Genomic DNA, 24,308 nt, shown 5'->3' on the forward strand with positions numbered 1-24,308 from the left:
CCCCCCTACTACAATCGGTCAGAAGAAGGGTTCCGACCAAAAACTTTGCCCATCCATTCCCTCCACAGATGCTGCCTGATCCACTGGGTTACTCCAGCACTTTGTTTTGAGTAAGTGAGTGGGGTTGTGAAATAAAAATGGCAATGTTGAAAATACTCAGCTGGCCAGAAAGCATCTGTGTGGAGAGAAACTTGGTTAATGTTTCGGCTCAATGGCCTTTCATCACAACTGAGAAAAATTTGTAACGTCTTGTACAATATAATTTCACAACTTCTATACTCGATCTATCTGTTTATACACTATACCCTGATCAAAGTACTGAAAGCCTTCTTGATCACCCTACCCGTGACCCACTCTCAGGAACTATGAACCTGCATTCTTGATTATTTGGTTCTACAAAACTCCCCATGGCCCTGCCATTCACTGTGAAGGTCCTGCTCTGATTCAGATTCAGATTCAGAAAACTTTATTGTCTGTCGTAACAGAAAATCTTCTTTGACGTGGCTCAACATACAACCAGGACAATGTACTGATAAGCAGTCATACAACACAGATTTCTGCGAGCACACACAGTGTGTATAGATCTTAAAAGCAAGTATAAAGATTAAAAACTGTAAATATAGACAAGATAAAAGTTGTGGATACGTGTAAAGTGACAGTGCGTCAGGGTTAATTTGTCCCTTGTTCATTTTTTATTTAAACTGTTTATGGCAATGGGTATGAATGAGTTTTTGTGGATGTTTTTCTTGGATAGGGGGACTTTATATCGGCGGACTGATGGCAGAAGTTGGAAGGACTTGTGCAGGGGGTGGGTGGGATCCTGTGTAATGAGGTTGGCTTTCCTTTTAACTGCCTGGGTGTGGAGTACTGATAATTGATTTTGAGTTTTGCCAGTTATTTTGCTTGCTTGATTAATGATCCGGGAAAGCTTTGATTTGTCTTTGACAGAGGTGAGGGTGAGATGTTAAAGGTGAGTACAGATTCCATAAGTGATTTATAGACAGCTGTTAAAATGTCCTGTCTGACATCTAAGCTCCTGAGTTTCCTCAGCAGGAACAGGCGTTGCCGTGCCTTCTTGTACACAGAGTCTGTGTGCTGGGAGAAGGACAAGCGGGTGTCAATCTCTATGCCCAGGTATCTAAAGGCCTCTACCTGCTCAACTGTCTGCCCATTCAGCCTCAGAGGTTCAAAGAGAGGTTGGGGGGAAGATGTTCGCCTCCCCCCACAACACAGCTCCTTGGTCTTGGAGATGTTAAGCTCCAGAGAGCTCTCTTTGACTTCTCAAAAAGCAACACATCGCACTTATATGCATTAAACTCTATTAACCATTCCTCAGCCCAACTGTCCTGCTATAATTTTTGATAACCACCTTCGTGATCTACGATACCACCTTCTTTGGTATCAACTGCTGACTTACGAATCATGCCTTATCCAAATTACTGATATAAACCACAAACAGCAAATGGGCTCGACACCAATCCCTGAGGCACACCACAAGTCACAGGCCTCTGGTATGAAAAACAACCATCCACCATCACCTGCTTCCTTCCATTGAGACAATTCTCTAACCAGTACGCTAGCTCTTCCTGGATCCTATGCATTCCACCCTTCCAGAGCAGTCTTCCAGTTCGATCCTTATCAAATGCCTTGCTGAAGTCAGCAGGAAGTGACAAAAGATCTGCAAGAAAACTATTTATATAGAAGATAGACACAAAATGCTGGAGTAACTCAGCAGGTCAGGCAGCATCTCTGAAGAAAACGAATAGGCGATGTTTCGGGTTAAGATCCTTCTTCAGACTGAGAATCAAGGGAGAGGGAAACCAGAGGTATGAAAAGATACAGAACAAAGCAGAGACTGTTCCGATGGTCAAAGCGCCCACTATGGTCCATTTTTGGCTGGGGTGGAGGTGAAAACGAAGAGATAAGGACAGTGAAACTAACAACTAGGGTGGGGGAGGGACGGAGCCAGATATGTTGCTTGACCCGCTTAGTTACTCCAGCATTTTGTGTCTAGCTGGTCTTTGGTGCAGTTCCTTCCTACAAACTATATAGTTAGTTGAACTGGTGTTCTGAGGTCACCTTTATCAGTTTTCAGCTACTGGAGAAGGCCATTCAATTGTGTCAATGTTTTCCAAGCGTTATGTTATTATATCTTTTAAAAATAAATTCTAGCATTTTTCCTAGAACTGAAGTTTGGCCTACTGATCTGTCCGTTGCTGCTTTTATTCCCTTTTTTAAATAGCAGGATTACAATTGCCACCAAACAATTTGCTGGGACTACTATTACGTCTAAAGAATTTCGGAGATGATCACAACCTGTTTAGTCTTTTCAAAATATGCTCTTTGTTACTCTTAAATAGATTATCTGGCCCTGTCGGTGTTTCAGCTTTTAACACTGTTCGCTTTCCTAGCACAATTTCAACAGTAATAATGATTTCCTTCAGTCCTTCTCTCCCAGTAGATCCTTTGTTGCCAAAGATTTCTGGGAGTTTATTCATGTTCTTCTCTGTGAGAGAGTATGGTTCTCTCATTTCTTTGTTCCTGTTATACTTTGCCCCATTGCTGGCCAACACAGCCTTCAATTTCTTTCACTAACCTCTTTCTGTTTGTGTATAGATTTCAACTGTCAGTTTTTATGTTCCCTACAACTTTGCAATCATACTCCATTTTCCCCTCTTCATCTTTCTGTCTTCCCTTGAATTCTGATCTGGTCCCAATCCTCAGACATTTGCTTTTTTGGGCAATTTTATCTCTCCTCTTTGCATCGCACCTAATTTCATTGGATCGCCATCCTTCGTGGCATTTTTGGCCTGGTAGGTAACTACTGTGACAGCTGAAGGCCATTTTTCATTCACTCTCATTTGTTCAGGAAAATATTGTGCCCTAAAGGTCTCAGTCACTAATAGCGTAGATAAATAAAACGTTTTCCATCTGTTTCATCCTCTGTACTGAAGGAAACAAAAGGAGGAATATAAAATCTATTCCCTTTGAAGTCTTAATTCGAACAACCTGGAGCCAAGAAGGTTGTGGCATGCCATCTGTGAATTTGGAGCTTAAAAAGAACAAGAAACATTTGAAACCCATTTTTCTATATTATAAGAAAAAACATAATTCGAATGATGAATTACTCCAGCATTTTGTGTATATCTTCGGTTTAAACCAGCATCTGCAGTTCCTTCCTACACCATAGAATGGGTATTTACTTGCAAAATATTAAGTGAAAATTGTTTAATATAATTTACTATTCATCAGACGTCTATATTGCAGTCGAGTTTCACTTGCTAGATTACATACTGTATCCTCAGTTCTTATCCAGGTGGATAAGCAACACTAGTGCTCAGTCCTATGACCATTTCTATTGACTTTACAAGTTTTGTTAGGATTGGGACCCTGTTGTTTCCTTTAAATATTGTTTCTTCTTGTGTTATACAAGATAAAGGAATTTGCTTCCTTTGGGCCAGGTGGCTTTTTGTCTCAAAACTAACAGCTGTTCTGTTATTTCCTTTTACGCAGCCCATTGTGCAACGTAACTTGTTACTTCCTTGCTTGTAATCCACGATGTGCTGAGTGCCACAATTCTTCTCTTGTTCTGCATAAACAAGAGTTAGGGTAACCTATGAATAAAATTTGGCTGCAGGGAAAAGGATTTATGTAACTTGCAATTTTCTGGATTTGATTCTGATGTTAGCTAGGTGATAAATCACGTACAGAAATTGAACGTGTGTGTTACTTGGAAATTATTTATTATCTGGAATTTTTTTACTTTACAAGAACATCGCATTCAATGTTTGACCTTGTGTACAGAAGAGATATAGCAGAGATTGGTTCGACTGAAATGAGAGTGGATTTACCAAGCATACCACCAGAACCCAATTTTCAAAAATATTGAAATCATGAAAAACAAGTTCCTGTGTTTCTAAAATAGACAAGGAGATCTATCATAAATATCAACAATCTTAGTTGTGTGACTCATGACTGAACGATCGGGCACATTTTGGAGATTGTTGTCTCAGCAATTGTGCTTTGACATGCCGCTAGATCATCCAGTAGGCAGTAATACCTATTATCGGAGTTTGGCCTGAACCCGCCTGGTAGGCTAATACGAGTCAATATTCATAGTTCAACTTGGAATTCTTTTTAATATATTAAAACCAAGCAAGCTGCAGCCAGTTTGAAGCACTACAAATGATGCAACAAAATATTACAGAAAACAACAACATACAGGTCCATCACTGATTTTCTGGCAACTGGTGCAAAATTACAAAAGTGTACTTGAAATCTCCCTTGGAAGTCCCCCTAAAATGTGGTGCCTAGGCCGGGTGAGGCGGCGCATCTCGACCCCATCAAAACTTCCGTGGCTGATAGGTGGGTCAAATTTGTCCCCTGCGGCTGGGGCTCTGAAAGTTTGGCCCGGCTGCAGGGGGCAGATCCGTCCCCATCGCAAACTACTGTGGCCGATTGTCGGGTCAAATTTTCCCCTTGCAGCAGGGGCTCTGGAACTCTGGCTCGGCAGGAGCAAGGAGATTTGTTCACATAGCCGACTTCCGAGGCTGATTTTGCGGGCCGGTACCTCGGCCGTCGCTGGCCTAGGCTGATCGACTCTTTTCGGATGCAGAGACCTCCGTTGGTCTGGCAAAACAAATAATCCAGCAAACTTCGGGAACCTAGAGTGCCAGAAAATCGGTGGTGGACCTGTATGTGCATAAAATTACAAAATATTCAATATACTATCCACTGATTTAATTCTTGTACACTGGTGACCTGATGCAGTGTCACTTCAACTGTAATTTCAACTTGCATATATCTCTCTCCAACTCTTCTGAATGCAGCTAATACCAGTGATTCGATCCTCTCTCTTTTATATACAGGTGATCAATTCTGCCCGCTGGTCTTTGCAGGTTCCCCACAGCTCACTACAAAATATTCCTTTCATAATATAAAAGTCATGGCCATGACAATTGATTGGAAACCCCGCACTTTTGACTGTTCCACCTGTAAGCTCATGTATTGCTTGATTTAATTTGTCATGTCATTCATTTTTCACTGGTTGTTTTGATGTGGAAGAACTTTGTGCTTGTCAGTACATTGAAAAGTTCTTGCTCCAATGGACACTTACCTGTCAATTTGAAAATTATGTGGGCAGTCAAACAAATAAGTAAACTATCCTTGGATAGTCCTGTATGTTTAGAAATATTTTCCTTTTGAAGATTCTTCAGCTTGAAATCTATTTAAAACGTTTCTTTAAGGACCCATGGAATTACATACATTCGTGATCTAAGTTTGAGTGCAGTACTGCTCCAGTTAATGAGTAGATTCTGCAGAGCAAGCGATGTTTCCCATATGTCAGGAAGCATGTATTTTCAGCCTATGGCTTTTGCTGCTTTCATGTTTATAATGAGAATAAATATATGATTTTACATTGATATATTATAAGGTAATAGAATTTAGTCGTATTCGGCACCAATGATCTTTGATTTCTTTATGCTGGAATTGCTGGAAAGGAGGAGGAGATAGAAATAGAAGGTTTGAATTGAGATTATAAAGAGTTAGAATTGTCCTTTTGATTTTGTTCATTGTATTTGACAGATGTTCCTTGCAATTCTGGAGTTAGGATGTCATAGCAGTTTTTTGAAATGAGTGAGAGTTGAACACTCCTCCTGCTTTAATCACTATTATATTGAACATAAATCAGAATCTATCTTTTGGCAGGAGGCAGGGTCACTTGGTAAACAGATATATTACATCAAAAATAAGTTGCTATGTCTGTGCTTTTCTTATTTGTGCTAGTGATTGCGGTTTTAGGAAATATACAATAGTAGTATATTTTGTTGATGGGAAATACTGCCTGCATAGTGTGGTGGTAATGAATGCTTAGGGTGATGGATCATGTGTATATCAAGCAGATTATATTGTCCAGGATAGTGTTGAAACTACACTCATGCAGGCAAATGGAGAGTGTTCTAACGTGCTCTTGACTTAAGCTTTGTGAAGGTGAAAATGTTTGGGGATTCAATACATGAGACACCTGTTGCAGGTTACCCATCCTTTGTTCTGGATTTGCAGCAAAGTACTTTGAATGCCTGGTCCAGATGGGTTCTGACACTCAGTTCTGATTAGTTCTGATCACTGACTTTGACTGAAGACTTGGTAATGTCATTACATTGATTGTCATGGGTAGGTTGTCAGACATGCTAGATGTTGAATGTAAGATATCAAAAAATATTAATGTATAAATTATAACTAAAAGTTAAGTAAAAGGGCGAGTTTCTGTATCGCTCTATGACTGTGCAGCCTGATAGTTTCAAGAGATTTATTGCATTAGGGAAAAAAGTGTTCAGAGTGACAGAATGGTAAACATAGAAACATAGAAAATAGGTGCAGGAGTAGGCCATTCGGCCCTTCGAGCATGCACTGCCATTCAATATGATCATGGCTGATCATCCAACTCAGTATCCTGTACCTGCCTTCTCTCCATACCCCCTGATCCCTTTAGCCACAAGGGCCACATCTAACTCCCTCTTAAATATGGCCAATGAACTGGCCTCAACTACCTTCTGTGGCAGAGAATTCCAGAGATTCACCACTCTCTAATATGTATTACTACCACTAATATGCTTGCGTTGAAGAATTTCTGAAAATTGGAAGAAATCGGCAAAGGGGAAAAAAGGAATCTTGAAAATGCATGTGGAGGTGTGGGTGGGGTTGGTTAGAAACAAATAGTCGTCAGCATGGGTGGGAATTAATTTAAAGAATGTGGCACTTGGTTAAATCTAATCTCCCCTTCAGGCAGGCAGTTTTATTTTGCAGGATGCATTTCGTGATTTGGGAATGTAACGATGAGAAAAGTAAATTTGGACTCTACGCCCATTGTGAAGGTGACCACAAAACCAAGTCTGTTTCAAAGTATTGATCTGATTATAACTTGAAAAAATTATTGGAACTGTTAGACCTTGCTCTGGGCTAGTTCCTAGTTTAACGTTCTTGATTATGTCCTTGCATTAAAAGTCACCAGATCAGGCAGCATCTGTGAAAGGAAAAAGTCCTAGATTTGATATTCACAATGTGGCTTCCTCCACATTGGGGAAATCAGTGCAGGTGATCACCTTGTGGCACACCTGTGTTTAGTCCATGCAAGTGATTCTGAGCTTCCACTTGCCTGTCACTTTAATATATCACCCCACTCCCACTCTGATCTCTGTCTGCGGCCTCCTCTACTGTTACAACGAGGCTCAGCCACACCACATCATCTGTCTGGGCATGTTGTAGCCTGCAATTCTCCAACTAGACGACTTTCTCTTTCTGTTTTGTATCATTTTTTTGGATGCCATCCCCTTTATTCCTATTCCTTTCATTTGTATATTCTGACCAGCTGAACATGTTCCAGTAGGTCAGAGTATATGATAATATACATACTTTACAAATGTATCAACCCATTACTTGGACAAAGAGCTTAACTGTCACTTTTTTCACCCAATCAGAGAAATGTCTTTTGTTCCCCCCCAATCTTCTTTTCTGCCTTCCCTAACTTGTTTCTTTCTAATTTTTGATAAGGGCTCCAGTTCTGAAATATTAAAACGTATTCAGTTCTGAAAGATTAAAACTTATTCTTTCTCTATGCTGTCTGGGTTGCTGAGTGTTTCCAGCCTATGTTAATTTCAGAATTCCAGTGGGTGCCATTATGATTTTTATGTACCCTCATTCACTATTATGATAGGTTCAAAGAAAGTTGTAAGAATAGTACATCTGCAATTTTACCATGCTTGAAACATTTCAAACTAATTCTGAAAACTCATTGGAACAACATTTCTCATACAGATCAATGATCCATAGCATTTGACAAGATTAGTGAAATGTTGAATGTGTTTTTTTGAAGAAAATCAAATATTTGCCAATACTAGAAATCTGAAATAAAAGCAAGAAATGCTAGACTCACTTAGCAGGTTATGCAGTATCTGCGGAAAGAGAAACATTTAACGTTTCAGGTTTCAGGTATTTTGTCAGAACTGAGGAAGAGAGAGACAATGGATTTAAGTTGCAGAATAAACAGGTGGGTGGAATAGGACAAGGAATTGTGTAACAGGGTGAGACCCATGTTACCACCTGGCCTATGGGTTGATGTGGTCATTAGCAAGGGAGAGAAAATGAACAAAATAAATAAAATGAGAGAACTTAGAGAGAGCATAAATGTAAAAGTTGTGAAATACAGGTCTTTTCGACCTCCACAGGACAGGCTTTGTCAATGGAGAAAGAACAACTGATCCAATATGAAAGATGAGTGATTTGCAGTAAATGGTCAATAGAGCTAAAGACAGAAAAAGCAAGTTACTGAACTTGTAGAATTTGATACCGAGTCCGGAAAGCTACACTTCTAGCTTCTGTTGGGCTTTGTCATTAACATGATGGTGGTCACAGACAGATGGGTCGGAGTGGAATGGGTGGAGAATTAAAATGGCAGTGAATGACAGTCACCCCTGTCAAATGAATGTAAATGTTCCATGAAGCAATCACAGAATCTGATTTTGCTTTCTCCAATGCTTAATTCAAGTGAGTTGCTGATTCACTTCGAAGGACTGTTTAAAACCTTCCACGGGTGGGAAGAGAAAAGGTTAAAAGTCAGATGTTGCATCTTTTGAGGCTGTATGGAAAAAATGCCAAAAAGTGGTTAGTGGGGATGGAGAGCGCACCAAGGAGCCATGGCAGCAATGATCTCTGAAATGCCAAGAGGAGAGTGATGATGTGTATGGTGGTGGAATCTCGTTGAACCTGGTGGAATTTGCAAAGAATGGCGCATATTATGTGGAGGCTGGCCTGGTAGGTGAGGACCAGGGAACTCTATCCTTGGGCTGTCCAGGAGGAAATGGCTGATAACGATATCCAAGAAATAGAAGTGATGCATTCAAGGGCTCCGTCAACTATGGCAGAGGAGAAACAACAGATAAGAAAGAGGAAGATATCTCGGGTAACTGCATGGAAAATCTCATCAGAGCAAATACAGTGCTCGGATGAGAAGCTAAGAGAATGGAATGAAGTCCTTGTGAGTGATAATGTTGGAATTATATATCCCGACCTAAAACTTTGCCTGCCCATATATTCCAAGGATGCTGCCTAACCCACTGCGTTACTCCAGCACTTTGTGTTTTACTCAAGATTCCAGCATCTGTCCTGGCATTATATTTGAAATGGCTGTAAAAATCTGTATACCTTTAATGGATATATTTCGCTACCAGAGATCCAGAAAGGGGTGGCACGGTGGCGCAGCAGTAGAGTTGCTGCCTTACAGCGCTTGCAGCGCATGAGACCTGGGTTTGATCCCAACTACGGGTGCTGTCTGTACGGAGTTTGTAAGTTCTCCCTGTGAATGTATCTCTAAACTAAAATAAACTCAAATTATAGGAAATGGGGTTTATTCAAGCAGGAAACCTCCCAACACATGGCAATACATCACTTCATGCCATGCTCTTTCATCATCAGACTGGATACACGTAAAGGGAATTCTAATGATTCTGATAAATCCTATCAAAGGAACCAATGCTAAATGAACATTGATAAACTAAATTGGATGTCAGATTATCCTTTTATTCTCTGAAATCCATAGCCACCCAAATTCCAAAATCAAAACAGACATTTGTTCAAAACTGACAGCTGACATTAAACACTCATGATATGTCATCCTCAGTTGAAATATAAAATCCTTGCTCTAAATTATCCCAAGGCATTAGAAACACAGAACATAATGTATGTGGGGAAACAGAACAGAGGATTAGTTGCTATGTTTCCTCATAGCATAAAGATGTATGAAGTTGTATTAAGTACTGTATTACCCCGTCGAATCACCCTCCCTTTGTATAAAATTTGAATATCAAAAACAGCTGATGTTGGAAAACTGAAATAAAACTAGAAAATGCTGGAAACACTTAGTTGGCAGTTCTGATAAAAGGTTTTTGACCGGAAAATTTTCTAATTTGTTCTTTTTATATTTTAGTTTATATATACCCCTGCAGCCAATTAGAGCAGTCGGGCAACAGCTAGAGTTAGTTACATTAAGGGCAGAGTGAAATGGTGCAGGATCCAGGAAGTGGGAAACTTGAACAACATTATATACCATCTACAACACAGCAAACTACATTGTCTTTTAATCCAGCTGAAAATCTGAACCAAATTAAACGAACAAATGTTTTTGCAATATAAATGAATCACATTCTAAAATTATATTTTAAATTTATTATAAATTATTATATTTATATTTTACAATATAAATGAATCAATGTCTTTCTTTTACAATAAAATTGACATTTCAATGTAAATAAAATAGAAGCCACTGACAGATTTCCTCCACAAAATAATTTTGAGCATAGGCAGAAGTCAGGGGGCATGTTAGTGGAGTTGTTATTACTGATGAGAATGTGTTTTGGAAGTAGAAAGGTCCGATGTCACTGGATCAGATGGGCTACACCCTAGAGGTCTGAACGAGATAGCTTTAGAGATTGTGGAGGCATTAGTGGTGGTGGCCCGTCGCAGATGACCATAGCATGGTTGTGCAACTTGCACAAAAACCTGTGTGTGGGAACAATTATGGTGGAGAGGCTGTTGCACAGGAGCAACCCCACCCTCTCCGCCGCAGGAACTGAAAGCAGCGACACGGTTAGATGTTACGACTGGAAACTCCCTTGGCTGCAGTGGATGGTCATGTCTTCTTCTTGCTTTGACTCCCTTTCATGCCCTCCCTTTGCACTCCACAGTGCACAGCCGAGTCGCCTTCCTGGCCGCTGAACCCTCCAGTGCATTTCCTCCACCCAATCTGCTGGAACTTACTTTGCATGCTGAGCTGAGCAAGTCCCTAAACTCACCGATGGTTTGAGACCCGTCAGTAACCCTCACCTAGTATCGCCCGCCAGCCGAAGAGGTTTTCCAGGGTGTGGCCACTGTCACATGCTAACAGCTTCTTGGAGCCACTGGTGAGAGCTGGGTGCCGGGTGGGGGCCAAACATGGACGAACTACCCTTTAAGGACATTCCCCACCAGAGGTGCTACCCCTCCCTGAGGACTCACCTTCAGATCCTTACTTTCACATGGTCCATCTAAAATACTTTCCTTCTCTTTTATTTAGAGATACAGTGCGGTAACAGGCCCATCGGGCCACCGAGTCCACACCAACTAGCGGGGGTACATTAACACTACCCTACACACACTAGGGACAATTTTACATTTACACCAAGCCAATTAACCTACAAATCTTTGGAGTGTGGGAGGAAACCGAAGATCTCGGAGAAAACCCACTCAAGTCACGGAGAACGTACAAACTCCGTATAGACAAGTACCAGTAGTTAGGATCGAACCGGGGTCCCTGGCGCTGTAAGCCAGTAGCTCTACTACTCTGCCACCGTGCCGCCAAATGAAATGTCTACAGTATTACCAATAGCGAATGCAGGAGTGTCTATCTTTGGTATAAACCAGCATTTGCTGTTCCTTTTAGATACCTATAATTTTGTTGGCCAAACAATTAGTACTTTAATAACTGAAGCCATCTATTAAGTCAAAGAAGAGGTGATTCTGGATGCTGCTTGCATATGGAAATTAATTGTGAACTTTTAACTAATATTACAGAAGGAGAGCATATTGGGTATAATTAGAAAGGCATCAAATATCTACCCTTATATATGCTGAAGGTTGCTTGGGATGATGGACAATAAATACTTTGGATTTAGTGAGTTTTACAGCAAAAAAGATAAACTGTAAGAAATAAGTTGTAGATTGTGAAAGAGCAGATTTATTCCATCGTTCCTGTCCTCCATTGTCAGTGTTTCAGTGTGATTGAAGGGTGGATTTCATGTATGTTTAAAAATGTTGAAAAGTGATAATCTTGCATAGTTTTTTTTATTCCTCCTGTAGGAACATGTTGCCCGTCCATGCTGCTGCTCTGATGCATGCTGCCATTACCCGTGTAAAACAGCTGGATGTCTCCATCTTTAAAAACAAAAAGGAACCTGATCAGGATGAGAAAGAGTTTGTCTGTAGGTATTTGGATTTTTCTTTAAGAGTAGTTAAAAATTAAAATCTGTGTTATTACGGATCTTTTTAGCCAACCCTTCAAAGAATATTAATTAGGTATCATCTTTTGGGATAATGAATGATTGTTCAATCGTGTATCTGCAAACTATGAATCAAGCGTGTTTTATTGTCACGTGTCCCAAAACAGAGCAATTAAATTCTTACTTGATACCATAATAAACAAAAAGAGGTTCAATAAATTAAAAAAAAACCATGTTACAAAACAAAAATAAAATCCAAAGTCTCTAGGCAGTTCGGAGTGTTGTTAGAGTTCAGGGTGTTCTTTAGCTTGATGGTTGTTGGTAAGAAACTGTTCCTGAACATGGATGTTACAGTTTTCAGGCTCCTATGCTACCTTTCTGATGGCAGGAGTGAAATGAGAGCGTGACCAGGAAGGGAATGTGTGGAGGAATGTGTTCCCACAAAATCCATCCGAGCATGCCCAACCAGAAGCTTTGGAAGAACCAGAAGGTTCGCAATCTTCTGAGGACCAGACCTCAGGCATTCAAGTCTGATGACGCAGATTCATTTAAGAAGTGCAGATAAATCTTGATAAGGCCATCAAAAAGACTAAAAGGGACTTTTGCTTCAAACTGGAGGATTAGACGGACGTTCAGTAATGTTGCAGGACTTGCATGCAATTATTTTCTACAATTTTCAATCCTATTAATGAATAGTAATTAACAATTATCACTTTGTTAATGATTAGCTGGTTGTTTTTTATCCTCAAATGCTTCCTGACATTCAAAGAATGCTAAAAAAATTAAAACTTTCCTATTCATTTATTGATGCAGTATCATCAGCAAGACGGGCATTTATTTCCCATCCATAATTGCCCCCAGATTAGCTAGTGCAGAACAGCCACCTTGAACAGCTGTAATTCCTGCGATGAAAGTGCTTTTGGGGAGGTCGGTCAAAAATGTTGACAAAGTGACAAAGTTGATCTATTTCCAGATCAAAATTGTGGATGAGTTGGAGATATATCATGTACCGATTAATGATAATGGTCAGAGCATACAAAGGGCTGTCAAAAATAGCCTCCATAGATTGTAGATGGTACAGCAGTAGTTATTGGTGGATGAAGTAAATGTTTAAGATAATGATGGATTCAAGCATGTTTTGGTAGATTCAAGCATGTTTTGGTAGATTCAAGCATGTTTTCTCCTGGATGTTGGCTGACATAGGCAATAGGGAAGTATGTTATTGCAATTTTATCTAGTATCTGACAAGAGTTGGAATAAGGTACAGAATATCCAGCTTTTCACCTACTCCCTTTTCACAAGGTTCCGCATGGAATGGTGCTCTGGAAGGTTAGATCCCATGGGATGCAAGGAGAGGTAGCTGAATGGATAGCAAATTGGCTCCATGGAAGGAAGCAGAGGGTGATGGTGCAAGGTAGCTTCTCGAACTGGAGGTCTGTGACTTGTGGTGTGCCTCAGGGTTCGGTGCTGGGCCCGTTACATCAATGATTTGGATGAGAACATACAGGGTAAGATTAGCAAGTTTGCTGATGATACAAAAGTGGGTGGTTTTGCATAGTTAAGATGGTTGTGAAAGATTGCAGCAGGATCTGGATCGATTGGCCAGGTGGGTTGAGGAATGTGAGGTGTTGCATTTTGAAAGTCTAACAAGGGCAGGACCTACACAGCGAATGGTAGGCCTCTGGGGAGTGTTGTGGAGCAGAGGGATCTAAGAGTGCAGGTGCATGGTTCCTTGAAGGTTGGGTCGCAGGTAGATAAGGTGGTCAAAAAGGCTTTTGGCACATTAGCCTTCATCAGTCAGAGTATAGAAGTTGTGAGATAATGTTGCAGTTGTATTTTGAAACTTTAAATTGTGAATAACTTTGGAAATATAGGTTGGAATGCGATGGGAAGATGTTTATCGCTTCGACGGGAAAAATCTGAGTAGAATATGTGAAAATGGGAAGGCTGTGGCCTAGCGTTTGGAAGAGGATAGGAAAAAGCAGAGCAGCGTGACACATTGCCGGCACAAACAAAGAGAGATAGATAGATAGACAGACAGACAGACAGACAGACATGAAGGGGGAGAAGAAGGAAGGAAGGAGAAGAAGAAGGAAAAAAAAACAGTGTCAAAGTTTATTCCCATTTGAAATATTGCCCTATTCAATTTTCTGATGGATCACTTGATAGTAGCAAATTGTATAACATTTCATTTTTGTTTTTGTTTTTAATTTTTTTATTTATTCATTTACCCTTTTGGTGCTTTTAATCTGCCCTGGAATTAAAGTACATCTTTTGTTATTGCACTGCTTTGCATAATTAAATGTGCATGTCAGACTCATTGGGAAATAATTTTAGGGCTATATTTGTTAAGTTGTTAATTCCTAGAAACGTGGTACAATTTCCACCTTTCAAAAGGACAAATAGATTTGGTAGATTTTTTTGTGTTTTTGAATGAGGCAGAATGTTGAAAACTCTCAGCTAGGAAGATAACATCTGCAGAAAGAGAAACAAAGTTAACAAATCAGGTTAAAGACTTCATCAGGTCTGATTAATTACTGAAATATTAACTCTTGCTTCGATGCTGCTGACTTCCTGAGTGTTTCAAGCATTTTCTTATCTTACCTTAGTTTATACAAATCTTTGTAGCCATTTTGATCAGTGTAAGGCCAGAGCTGCGGATATGTAAAGTGCAGTGGTGCAAGAACTAGGATGTGGGAAACTTAAATTTCAATTTGGATGAAAGGCAACAAACACATTACATACCTGAACAGCAGTTAAAAACCTCTGCCAACTTAAATCGTGTTCATCAAAATAAAGGATTTTCAACCTGAAACTTTAACTGTTTCTCTTTCCTTGCTAACTGTTTACAGTATTTACTGTTGATACCATATTTCTAGCATCTACAGTTTTTGATTTTCATTTTGTATATCATTAAACTGTATTCACTGGTTGGCTTAACTATTGTTCACTTTTCAACATAGGATTCTATTTTTTTGGGGGGAGCAGCCTCACTGATAAAATTGACAATCGTGCAGTTCGGTAGCACAACTGTAAAATGGGCAAACAACAGTTACACCCAGTTCAACGTGTCCTGCCTGAAGTTGCTTCCTGTTATACAGCTCGATGCCTGAGTAATTAAAATCACTTCCTCCATCCATTTGTGTCTGATAAATGACTCAATGTAGGAAACAAATTGAGCCATCTTTCTTTAATCCAGGATATGAAGTATATCACAACCTAGTATGTTGTATGGTGTAAAAGCAGGAAACTTTTGCCAGCACACATTTTTAATTTTACTAACATTTCAACTTTTGACAGCACAGCATCTCTTTTGTTGCTTGTGTGCAATAATTTGGATGAATATTATATCCTGCTGTTTGACTTCATCCTACCCTACTGCTGGAGCTTTATTTTATCCTAAATGTGACATCCGAAAGGTGTACAACAGATTGCATAGGGACTGGTGATTCTTAGTCATGGGTTTGCTCAGTCAGTGTTATGAATGTACAGGCCGTCCTCTGGTAACGAGCATGTTTCACTTTTTACATACGTGGATAAGTGGTGTTTTGATCACAAGTCGGAACATGCCCAAAGATCGCTTGAAACACTAACCAAAGCACTATGATATTGTAATGAATGGCATCAAAAGCTTACGGCTAGTAAGAAAGAACAATTACTAAAAGTCTGGGGAGAGGATGGGGTGGGGGGGGGGGGGGGGGGGAAGAAAAGAGGGGGGGGGGGAACCCATTCCACTGTTTGTAGGGACAAACATTAACGTACATCAAACTATTGAATTTAATATGATGGCAGTTGATTCGTATGTATGTAGGAGTGTCCATAAATTGAGCATTCATTACCCGGGACGGCTGCATGCTGTGGCAGAAGATTATCTGAGATCAAGGTAGATTAATCAACCGCCACCCTTGTCGTGTCTTCACCATCCCCCTCTGACCTCCCCCTTTCCGATACAGAATGGTTTGCCCTCCACAGAGGCCTCACTTTTGTTCCCCTCAGCCCCTACCTCAGTGGGTTCCAGGTCTGCCACGACGTAGAGCTTTTCTTCCATCGCCTCTGCTTCCCTGCGTTTTTCTAATGGAGTCCTCCCTCGCCAGCCAGTTCTGACCCCTTCTACCGTCTCCACCGGTCCCCCTCATCTTGGACTCCCTCACTTGGACTAACTTCTACCCTCTTTAGACCTTTTTATTTCTAACTGCTGGCATGACATCAACCATCACATTTCCACTCCTCTTACCTACTCTAACCTCACCCCCTCTGAACATACAGCCACCCCGCTCACTCTGCAGCAACCGTGAAATTATCAAACCTGCCGACAAGGGAGGTACCAGTCTGGCGCGCTGACCTTTACCGCGCTGAGGCCAGGCACCAACTTTCAGACACCTCCTCCTACTTATCCTTGGATCGTGATCCCAGAGATGAGCACCAGGCCAAAATCTCAGACCATTTCTGATTTTATCACTTCTGGCTATTTGCCCTCCGGAGCCTCCAACCTTATCGTTCCCCTTCCCCGCACAGCCTGGTTTTATCTTCTCCCCAAAATCCATAAACAGAACTGTCCTGGCAGAACCATTGTTTCTGCTTGCTCCTGTCCCATCTCTGGGATCACAATCAAAGGATAAGTAGGAGGAGATGTCTGAAAGTTTACTGAAGATAGAAGACATCTCGGGTCTGGTCAAGGCAACTGTAGGTGTCAGTGGATTTGTAGAAGACCTTGTTCAAGAGTCTGTCCCCTGTGATGGAGTCGGAGAGATTGAGAAAGGGGTGTCTGAGATACTCCAAGTGAATTAGAGTACAGAGCAGAAATTAGTAGTGAAGTTGTTGAAATCAACAGAGATTCTGATGTAGTGAGGAAAGAGTTGGGGGAAATCATCCAGTGATCACAGCAGCTCTTCCAGATGAGACAGAGGTTCAGGTGCACCTCTTCAAATCTCGTCTTCTGCTTTTGGTGATCCAGATATAACTTTAATAATGCAAGCAAGTATAAACTAGGTGACTGCTTCACTGTACACTTGTGCCCTGTCCACCAAGGCCTGCTGGAGCTTATGATTGCTAACATTTTTTACTCCTCATCCAATTCCCATACTGATCTTTCTGTCCCATTGTCAGAGTAAGCCACGTGAAAACTGGATGAACTGACTTCCATATTTGACATCCTTTTGTCTTCTTTCACCTCCAGTCTTTGTCGCTTACTCCACCCATGTGCCAATCACCCCCTCTTACCTCAATCCCCTATTACTTGCCAGGCTTTGTCCCACCTCGTAACTCTTTTCCAGCTTTGTGCCCCCCCCCTGAAGGACGTGTAAAGAAGGATCCCAGCCCGAAATGTTATCTGTCCATACACTGCACAGATGCTTCCTGGCCTACCAAGTTCTTCTGGCACAAAATTTCAGCATCTGTAGTTTCTCGAGTCTCTGAATTTTACAGCACTTATTATTTTTCTTTTTAGGATAGATTTATCTAATTTTATTATTCTTTCTCTTTTTAGTACTGGATGGAGAACTGGTGGCTCGAACAGTATTTAACAAATTGCTTGAGGTCTGCTCTGACTGGATAAGAGAACCACTATTGCCACAATTACCAAAGCAGTATTTAAAAGTTTCCACTCATGCTATTCGTAACACACGAAGAAAGATGGAAGACAGACATGTGGTATTGCTCGAGTTTAATGCTCTGTTTGGCATTAAGGTAAGTTGGTTTTTTTAAATCATTGTTTTATATTGGCCCCATGGGAGAGCGAATATAACCTAAACTGATCAGGTGAAACTTTCTTGCCTAAAAAGGCTCTAAAAGAGGCAGGAGAATAAAATATTGACTTCCAGTCGGTGCTTTTCATGATCTTGGGATAACGATTTTACAGCCAAAACATACTTTAAAATGTGGGCAGTACTGCAGTGCAGGAACAGTTAATTTTTGTACAATTTTGTCACTGCATGTATGGTTTATGGTTTTAATCCCATTCCAAGTGGGTACACGTGCACACCATAAAACTCAGATGTTAATTGCCAAAGTTGTCAGCAGGGATTTGTGCTCTGCCTGTACATTGTATGTAGAATGTAAGCATGCTCCTACAAGTCTGAAAATGTCTGAAAACTACCTTTTTCCTTTTTGAAGCATTGAAGACCTTGTCAGTTCAGACATGCAAGAGTTGAGACTAGCCACCTTCTTTGGTGTTTAGCTGCCTTGAAAAGTTCATATTTCAGTTGCGATGCAGAGTAATTGTAAAAGTGTTGCTGTTTTGTACAATTTTACATTTAATAAATTGAGTGAAATCTCTGCTGGTCTGGTTGATCTTGGTTAATGCTGGTACTTTGTGTTCAGGTGTGTCTATTTTGCTTCAGATGTATCTATACAGTAGATGTGCATATTTTGAAGCATTATGGTGTAATTGGGAGACCATAATCTTGCATGATAGCAAGTGATAGAAGCAGATACGGTTATGGCATCTGAGGATATGTACCCAGTTAATTCTTTCCTATTAAATACCTGTCCAAGTAATATAATTAACTGGGTACAGGCATGATGCAGGTAACTAGGATTAACGTAGATAGACATTGCCGTCGGCAAGTTGGGCCATCGGGCCAGTTTCTGTGTTGTGCAACTCTATGCCTCTCTCTAACATTAACCCTATGTATATGAAATATAGTGTCACTGAGTGTATAGAGTAGAGTCACAGTGTAAAACAAGATACGAGAGGCTGTAGATGTTGGCATTTTGAGCAAAAAAACAGGTGCTGGAGGAATTCAGTGGGTCAAGCAGCATCTGTGGAGGGAATGAACAGACAATGGTTCAGGTCTAGACCATTCTTCAGATTGTAGTGAAACATTTGACCTGTGGAATGGGTCTACCACACTCACAATGCGTGAAGCCCACTTCTGTCCAGTGTGGCTGTTTGCTATGGTAGTTTACCCCCATTTGTAGGCATAGCAACTCTGGGGAAACCCAAGTGAGTTCCCAGGGTTATGGTACCCAAAGAGTTATTTAATGTCAAATCTTTTCCTATGTACTCAAGTCTAGATCCAGGTTGATATTCAGCTCCAAATTCAGTTATGATGTACAGGCCTGTCAATGAATATCACTGGGATGCAATCCTGTGGGCACAGATCTGACAAGGTGAAAAATAGTACCAGACCAGTAGTGACTGGGGCAGCGAGATCTTCAACACTTGTCTCCTTCGGCATGTCTAGAAATAATGTATGGGCTACACACAGATAAAATAAAACGTGATCCTCAGAAGTGGTTGGATTGTAAATCTGGTCTTCCCCATAATAAAGTTGTGCTCAACAGCGTAAGTATCTCTGGAGATGATGTAGGAAAAGAAGACAGCATCGCAGAATGAATATCCTAGTGCATGATTCACAAAAGGCTAGTGTAAGATACCGCAAATAGTTAGGAAAGTGAATGTGGTTTTTGCTTGGTTGGCCAAAATCATGTGGTGGTCTATGTTTAGTGCAAGATAAAGCCAGAAAAATCCGATCAAGGATAGTCCAAGGGTCATCAGAGGCAGATAGTAGTTCAGCACAGCTTTCTGGTTGTAGTATGATGATTCAGTTGCCTGATAACAGCTGGGAAGAAACTGTCCCTGAATCTGGTGCTGTGTGTTTTCACACGTCTGTGCCTTTCGCCTGAAGGGAAAGGGAGGAAGAGGGAGTGGCTCGGGTGTGACTCGTCCTTGATTATGCTGCTGGAAGAATTTGGAAGAACTTGTCTGATCATGCAGCTACAAGAACATGTAGTAGTAATAAGATAAGACAAACTTTTCGTACCAGAGACATCCGAGATTAGTTCAACTTTAACTACTAATATAAATAACTCTTGTTTTCAGTATTAGTGAAGATAATTAGTTTTAAAACATAGTTGACTATTTATAGATTAGGGATGAAACACAGATGTATTGAGCATGTAAATGCGCGCTGCACCTGAGATTTACTTTCTTCTGGGCTCCCTCAAGTTCTCCAGCCAAGCCGTCATCAGGTGTTTTCGACGTCCAGTTGAACATATCCTCAGTCCAGTGTTCTTTCTTTCAAGTACTGGACTAAACCAGTATTCTTTAATTCTAGTTAAACTCCATAGAATGGAGTATCAAGAACATACTTGTAGGAGCAGGCTACTCCACCCCTCAATCTTGCTTCAGAATTTAACAGCATCTCTGTGAGATGCGAGCGGCATTGTTATCTGAAATGAGAAAGTTCAATATGATGAGTTCTTACAATTTGTTTTTTCTTGCCATTTCAATGGAGAAGGCCAAAGACGGACAGGTTGGTGTGGAAGTAGCTGGGGGAGAGTTAAAATTACATGCAGCTTGAGATGGTTGTTATGGTCCGAGCACAAGTGGTCCATCCATGGTGGCCCATTCTATGCTTGGAGAGGAGGCCACATCACAAATGTAGTAGACCAATGTGGAAGGAGGTATAGGTCAATTACTTCTTCACGTGGCAGAGCTGTTCAGGTCCATTAATGGAGGTGACGCAGGAGGTGTGATGTTTCACTTACAGTTGCAATGGAAAGTATCAAGGGGCAGCAAGTGGAGGGTGGAAAGGAATGAGTATTGTGAAGAGAGTGGTCCTGCAGAGAGCAAAAAAGGGGAGCGGGACAGATGTGACTGGTGGTAGGATCATGTTGGAGTTCGGTCACTGCAATGCTGTTGTACAAAAACACCTCCCTTTTTAGTTCTGTAGATTTAATTAGATTTTCACCTGAGTTTCTCCTACTGTGCTCATATTTTTAACGTGAGCTAAAATGTCACCAATTGAAAATAAGAAATTTGAAATTAATCTGACTTGATTTACCACAACCAATGGTAAACCCCATAGTTTTTTTTCTTTCAAATTCTCCATTTTATTTTTTTGAGATTGTGCTTAAAATATGGTTTGAAATTGGCTTGTAATTCTGCAGTAAATTTCAGTAGAGGTCACTGTTTCCTTTGCCCTGGTAGTTGACTTTGACAACTTTTTCTGAATTGAAGGATTTAAACTTGCATTGTAACATAGGACGACCTTCATGTTTTCTGATAACTGCTTCCAGAACCTGTAAAACTTTTAAAGTCCCTGTCATTTGTTTTCTTTTTGAAAAATGAATCAATGGTTATTGAAAATGCATCGGGTGATTCTCACTGCAGCATTTTGGACTTGAACAAGATATAAATTGATTAAACGCAGCCACACTTATCCTGTAATTTAAACTGTTGCTGTTTTGTGTTCATGATTTTCCTAAATTAAAAGGCAACCTGGATGGAGCTATGAAATAAATTGTGCTCATTATCAACAATGAGTTACACATACTGCAAAAATAAAGAGAGATGTGTTGTTGTTTTCTACTCTAGGATGAGAAAGAGAGGGCTTACTTTGCTGTATTTGATGGGCATGGTGGAGTAGACGCAGCTGACTATGCTGCAACACACCTTCATGTCATTCTTGCTCATCAGGAAGAGTTTTCAACACAGCCATCTGAAGCATTAAGGAAAGCCTTCAAACAGACTGATGAGACGTTTCTTCAGAGAGCCAAGAGAAAGGTAATGGCAGTGTGACTGAACAGAGTTCGTATGGGATGTGGATACTGGCTTATCACCAACATTTCTCAGAGCAAATTCTTTTCCATGGTTTTAATTTGTACTCATTCAAGCAACAGCACAAATTCAGGAAATTATTAGCACGTTAATACTGACAGGTAGAAGATGATGGCCTGGTTTTACTTAGCCTGATGAACACTGGTTCTGCTAAGCCTCTTTTTCTTTACCAAGGTGAATCACTTTCAGATTATTTGCAATGTGCATTTAACTTGACTGTTTTGCTTTGTCGCTGCACTGGAAATTCTGGAGCCATTTAATACAAAATTATAACAAACATCTAATTGCATTTATGACTTAAAATGGACCACATTCAATATCATGCTCCACATACCAGATTTGTTCAAATTTGTAATTTTATTTGTGTAAGCACAAGATAATAAGTCATCAGAAGCTTTCTGTGAGAAAAATAGTTGCAAGGCAATGTAGTGAAATGCTCCACTTTTGCAGTAAACTGTAATTTTCAATTAACAGCATTGGATTGGATAATATAAACCAGAAATACTGAAAACCTTCAGATCTTTCACTTGATTTTCAATTAACGGGCTAGATGATAGTTGGAGAAAAAACCCGGCATTTACTGGAAATGCAAAAATACAAAATGCCCAAAACAATCAGCAAATCAGACAGCATCACTTCCTAGAAAAACACAGCCAAGGACCTGAGAATTAAAAAACTGTAAAAGTGAGAGAACAAGCATGTTCTCAGTTGTTTGCAAAGTTATCAGGTTTTGTTCTTACAAAAAGCTGCTGATTGCAGAAATCTTGACCAAAAACAAAACATAAATAAAATGCTCTTGAGCAATCAGCAGATCAGATAGCATCTGTGGAAAGAGAAAGGGTTAAAGCTGCAGATAAAACATCCTTTGTCAGACAAAGGGTCTTTGGTCTAAATCCAAAATCGGGACCTTGGTAAGCAAAAAGTGAAATAAATGAACATGTCACTGGCATTGTGCAGATGTTTTCAAATTATGTGTTGCAGAAACTAAGGAGTGGTACCACTGGTGTGACAGCCTTAATTGCTGGCAATACGTTGCATGTGGCTTGGCTTGGAGATTCGCAGGTGATGATGGTGCGACAGGGCCAAGCTGTGAACCTTATGGACCCACACAAACCTGAGAAAACGGTGGGTATATTATATTGGGAAAGGGACCAGTGCTGCCGAATGATTTCTGGCTTGAACATTATATGCAGACTAAATTATAGTTAAGAGCATATATATATTACCAACTAAATGGAAACTGGGACAGTAATGTATTTGACAAACTGATTATATGCATGAGTTCCACGAAACACAATTTAATATTCCCCATGAGATGTGCACATATTAAATATTCATCAGTGATTTTTAGTTGCAGAATGGGTCGGTTTGCAAATCCTGTATTACTGTTACAGATAAGGTGTTTATATTTTTTATTGGAGCCCTAAGCCAGCATTACCATGTTCTTAATCAAAGATGTTATCTAGGAGTAACAGCAATGCCAAGATCACTAATGAATTCAGTGAGACCAGCAACCAGGGGATTAGGAATTTTCTTTAGGCAAGAACTGAACTTCAGAAACCCAATCAGCTTCATATTTGTTGCTACTAAAAATGCACAATACTTCAACGATGCCACACTGGCAGTAAGTATCCTTGCACCAGTGAGTCAGCCATGCTATTTTGCTAGGAACCACACCTGAGACTTTCGGAAAAAAACATTGTGCATCTGGTTGACTTTTTCCAATAATTGTTTTTGATTTTCTGCATAAAACGTTGTTTCATTATTAACTGACAATATGATTCTTGCTAGCATGGCCAGAATTTATTGCTTATCTCGAAGTGCTCATGAAAAATGTGGTGGAGAGGCACCCCCTTAAACCACTGATTCTTTATAAAGGTATTGATAAAGGAATGGTCATATCCTTAGGTTGACAAAGTGTATAGTTTGAAGTGGAGCCTGCAGACTGGTGTTTGCTAGACGCTTGCATCTGTCCTTTTGGATGGTAGATGAAGTGCCATATAAGACTGCAGTGCAATTTGTGAATGATATGCAGAGCAGCAACCGTGTGTTGGTGGTTGATAGGTTGTCAGTCAAGTGATGTAGGAAGGAACTGCAGATGCTGGTTTAAACCGAAGATAGACACAAAAATCTGGAGTAACTCAGCAGGTCAGACAGCATCTCTGGAGAAAAGAAAGAGGTGATGTTTCGGGTCGAGAGTTCTGAAGTAGGGTCTCGACCCGAAACATCACCTATCCCTTCTCTCTAGAGATGCTGCCTGACCCGCTGAGTTTCTGCAGCTTTTTGTGTCAATCAGGTGGATTGCTTTGTGATAATTATACAGTGCAGACTAGGGCCATTCAGCCCACCATGTCCATTCCAACCTTTTTGACCATCCCTACTAAACCCATTTGCCTTTTAGGTCAGTATCCATCCACTCCTTGCCTCTTTCAGTGCCTGTCTAAATGTCTCTTAAATGTCATGGATTTTATCTGACTCCACCATCTCCTTCTCCAGAAGCATGTTCCATATTTAAATCATTCTCTATTTTAACAAACTTTCCTCGCAAGTTCCCTTAAAAACTTCTTCCTCTCACCTTTAACTTGTGCTCTTTTGTTATATGCCCTGCATTGAAAAATATTTGGAATGTCTACCCTATCTATGCCTCTCCTCATTTTAATATACATCTGAACAGATCACCTCTCAGACTCCAGGAAAAACAAACACAGCCTTCTACC

The 24,308-nt window shown here is 40.4% G+C and overlaps 1 protein-coding gene and 1 long non-coding RNA gene across 2 annotated transcripts in view; one reads left to right on the forward strand and one right to left on the reverse strand.

Annotated features, from left to right (window-relative positions):
- The window catches only part of ppm1f (protein phosphatase, Mg2+/Mn2+ dependent 1F), a 29,808-nt gene that overhangs the window by 1,023 nt on the left and 4,477 nt on the right, over positions 1–24,308 (forward strand). The window contains exons 2-5 of the mRNA XM_033043520.1: positions 11,890–12,011; positions 17,515–17,714; positions 21,349–21,537; positions 22,573–22,716. Coding sequence (XP_032899411.1) covers positions 11,890–12,011; positions 17,515–17,714; positions 21,349–21,537; positions 22,573–22,716 — 655 coding nt within the window. The remainder of the gene's footprint in view (positions 1–11,889; positions 12,012–17,514; positions 17,715–21,348; positions 21,538–22,572; positions 22,717–24,308) is intronic.
- On the reverse strand, positions 58–14,622 carry LOC116987460. Its single transcript, XR_004415716.1, has 3 exons — positions 14,601–14,622; positions 8,101–8,105; positions 58–75 (listed from the first exon to the last, which is right to left on the reverse strand). It is a non-coding gene; the product is annotated as an uncharacterized LOC116987460 (long non-coding RNA).

The sequence above is a fragment of the Amblyraja radiata genome, chromosome 25 (genome assembly GCF_010909765.2).
Source record: "Amblyraja radiata isolate CabotCenter1 chromosome 25, sAmbRad1.1.pri, whole genome shotgun sequence".
NCBI lineage: Eukaryota > Metazoa > Chordata > Chondrichthyes > Rajiformes > Rajidae > Amblyraja > Amblyraja radiata.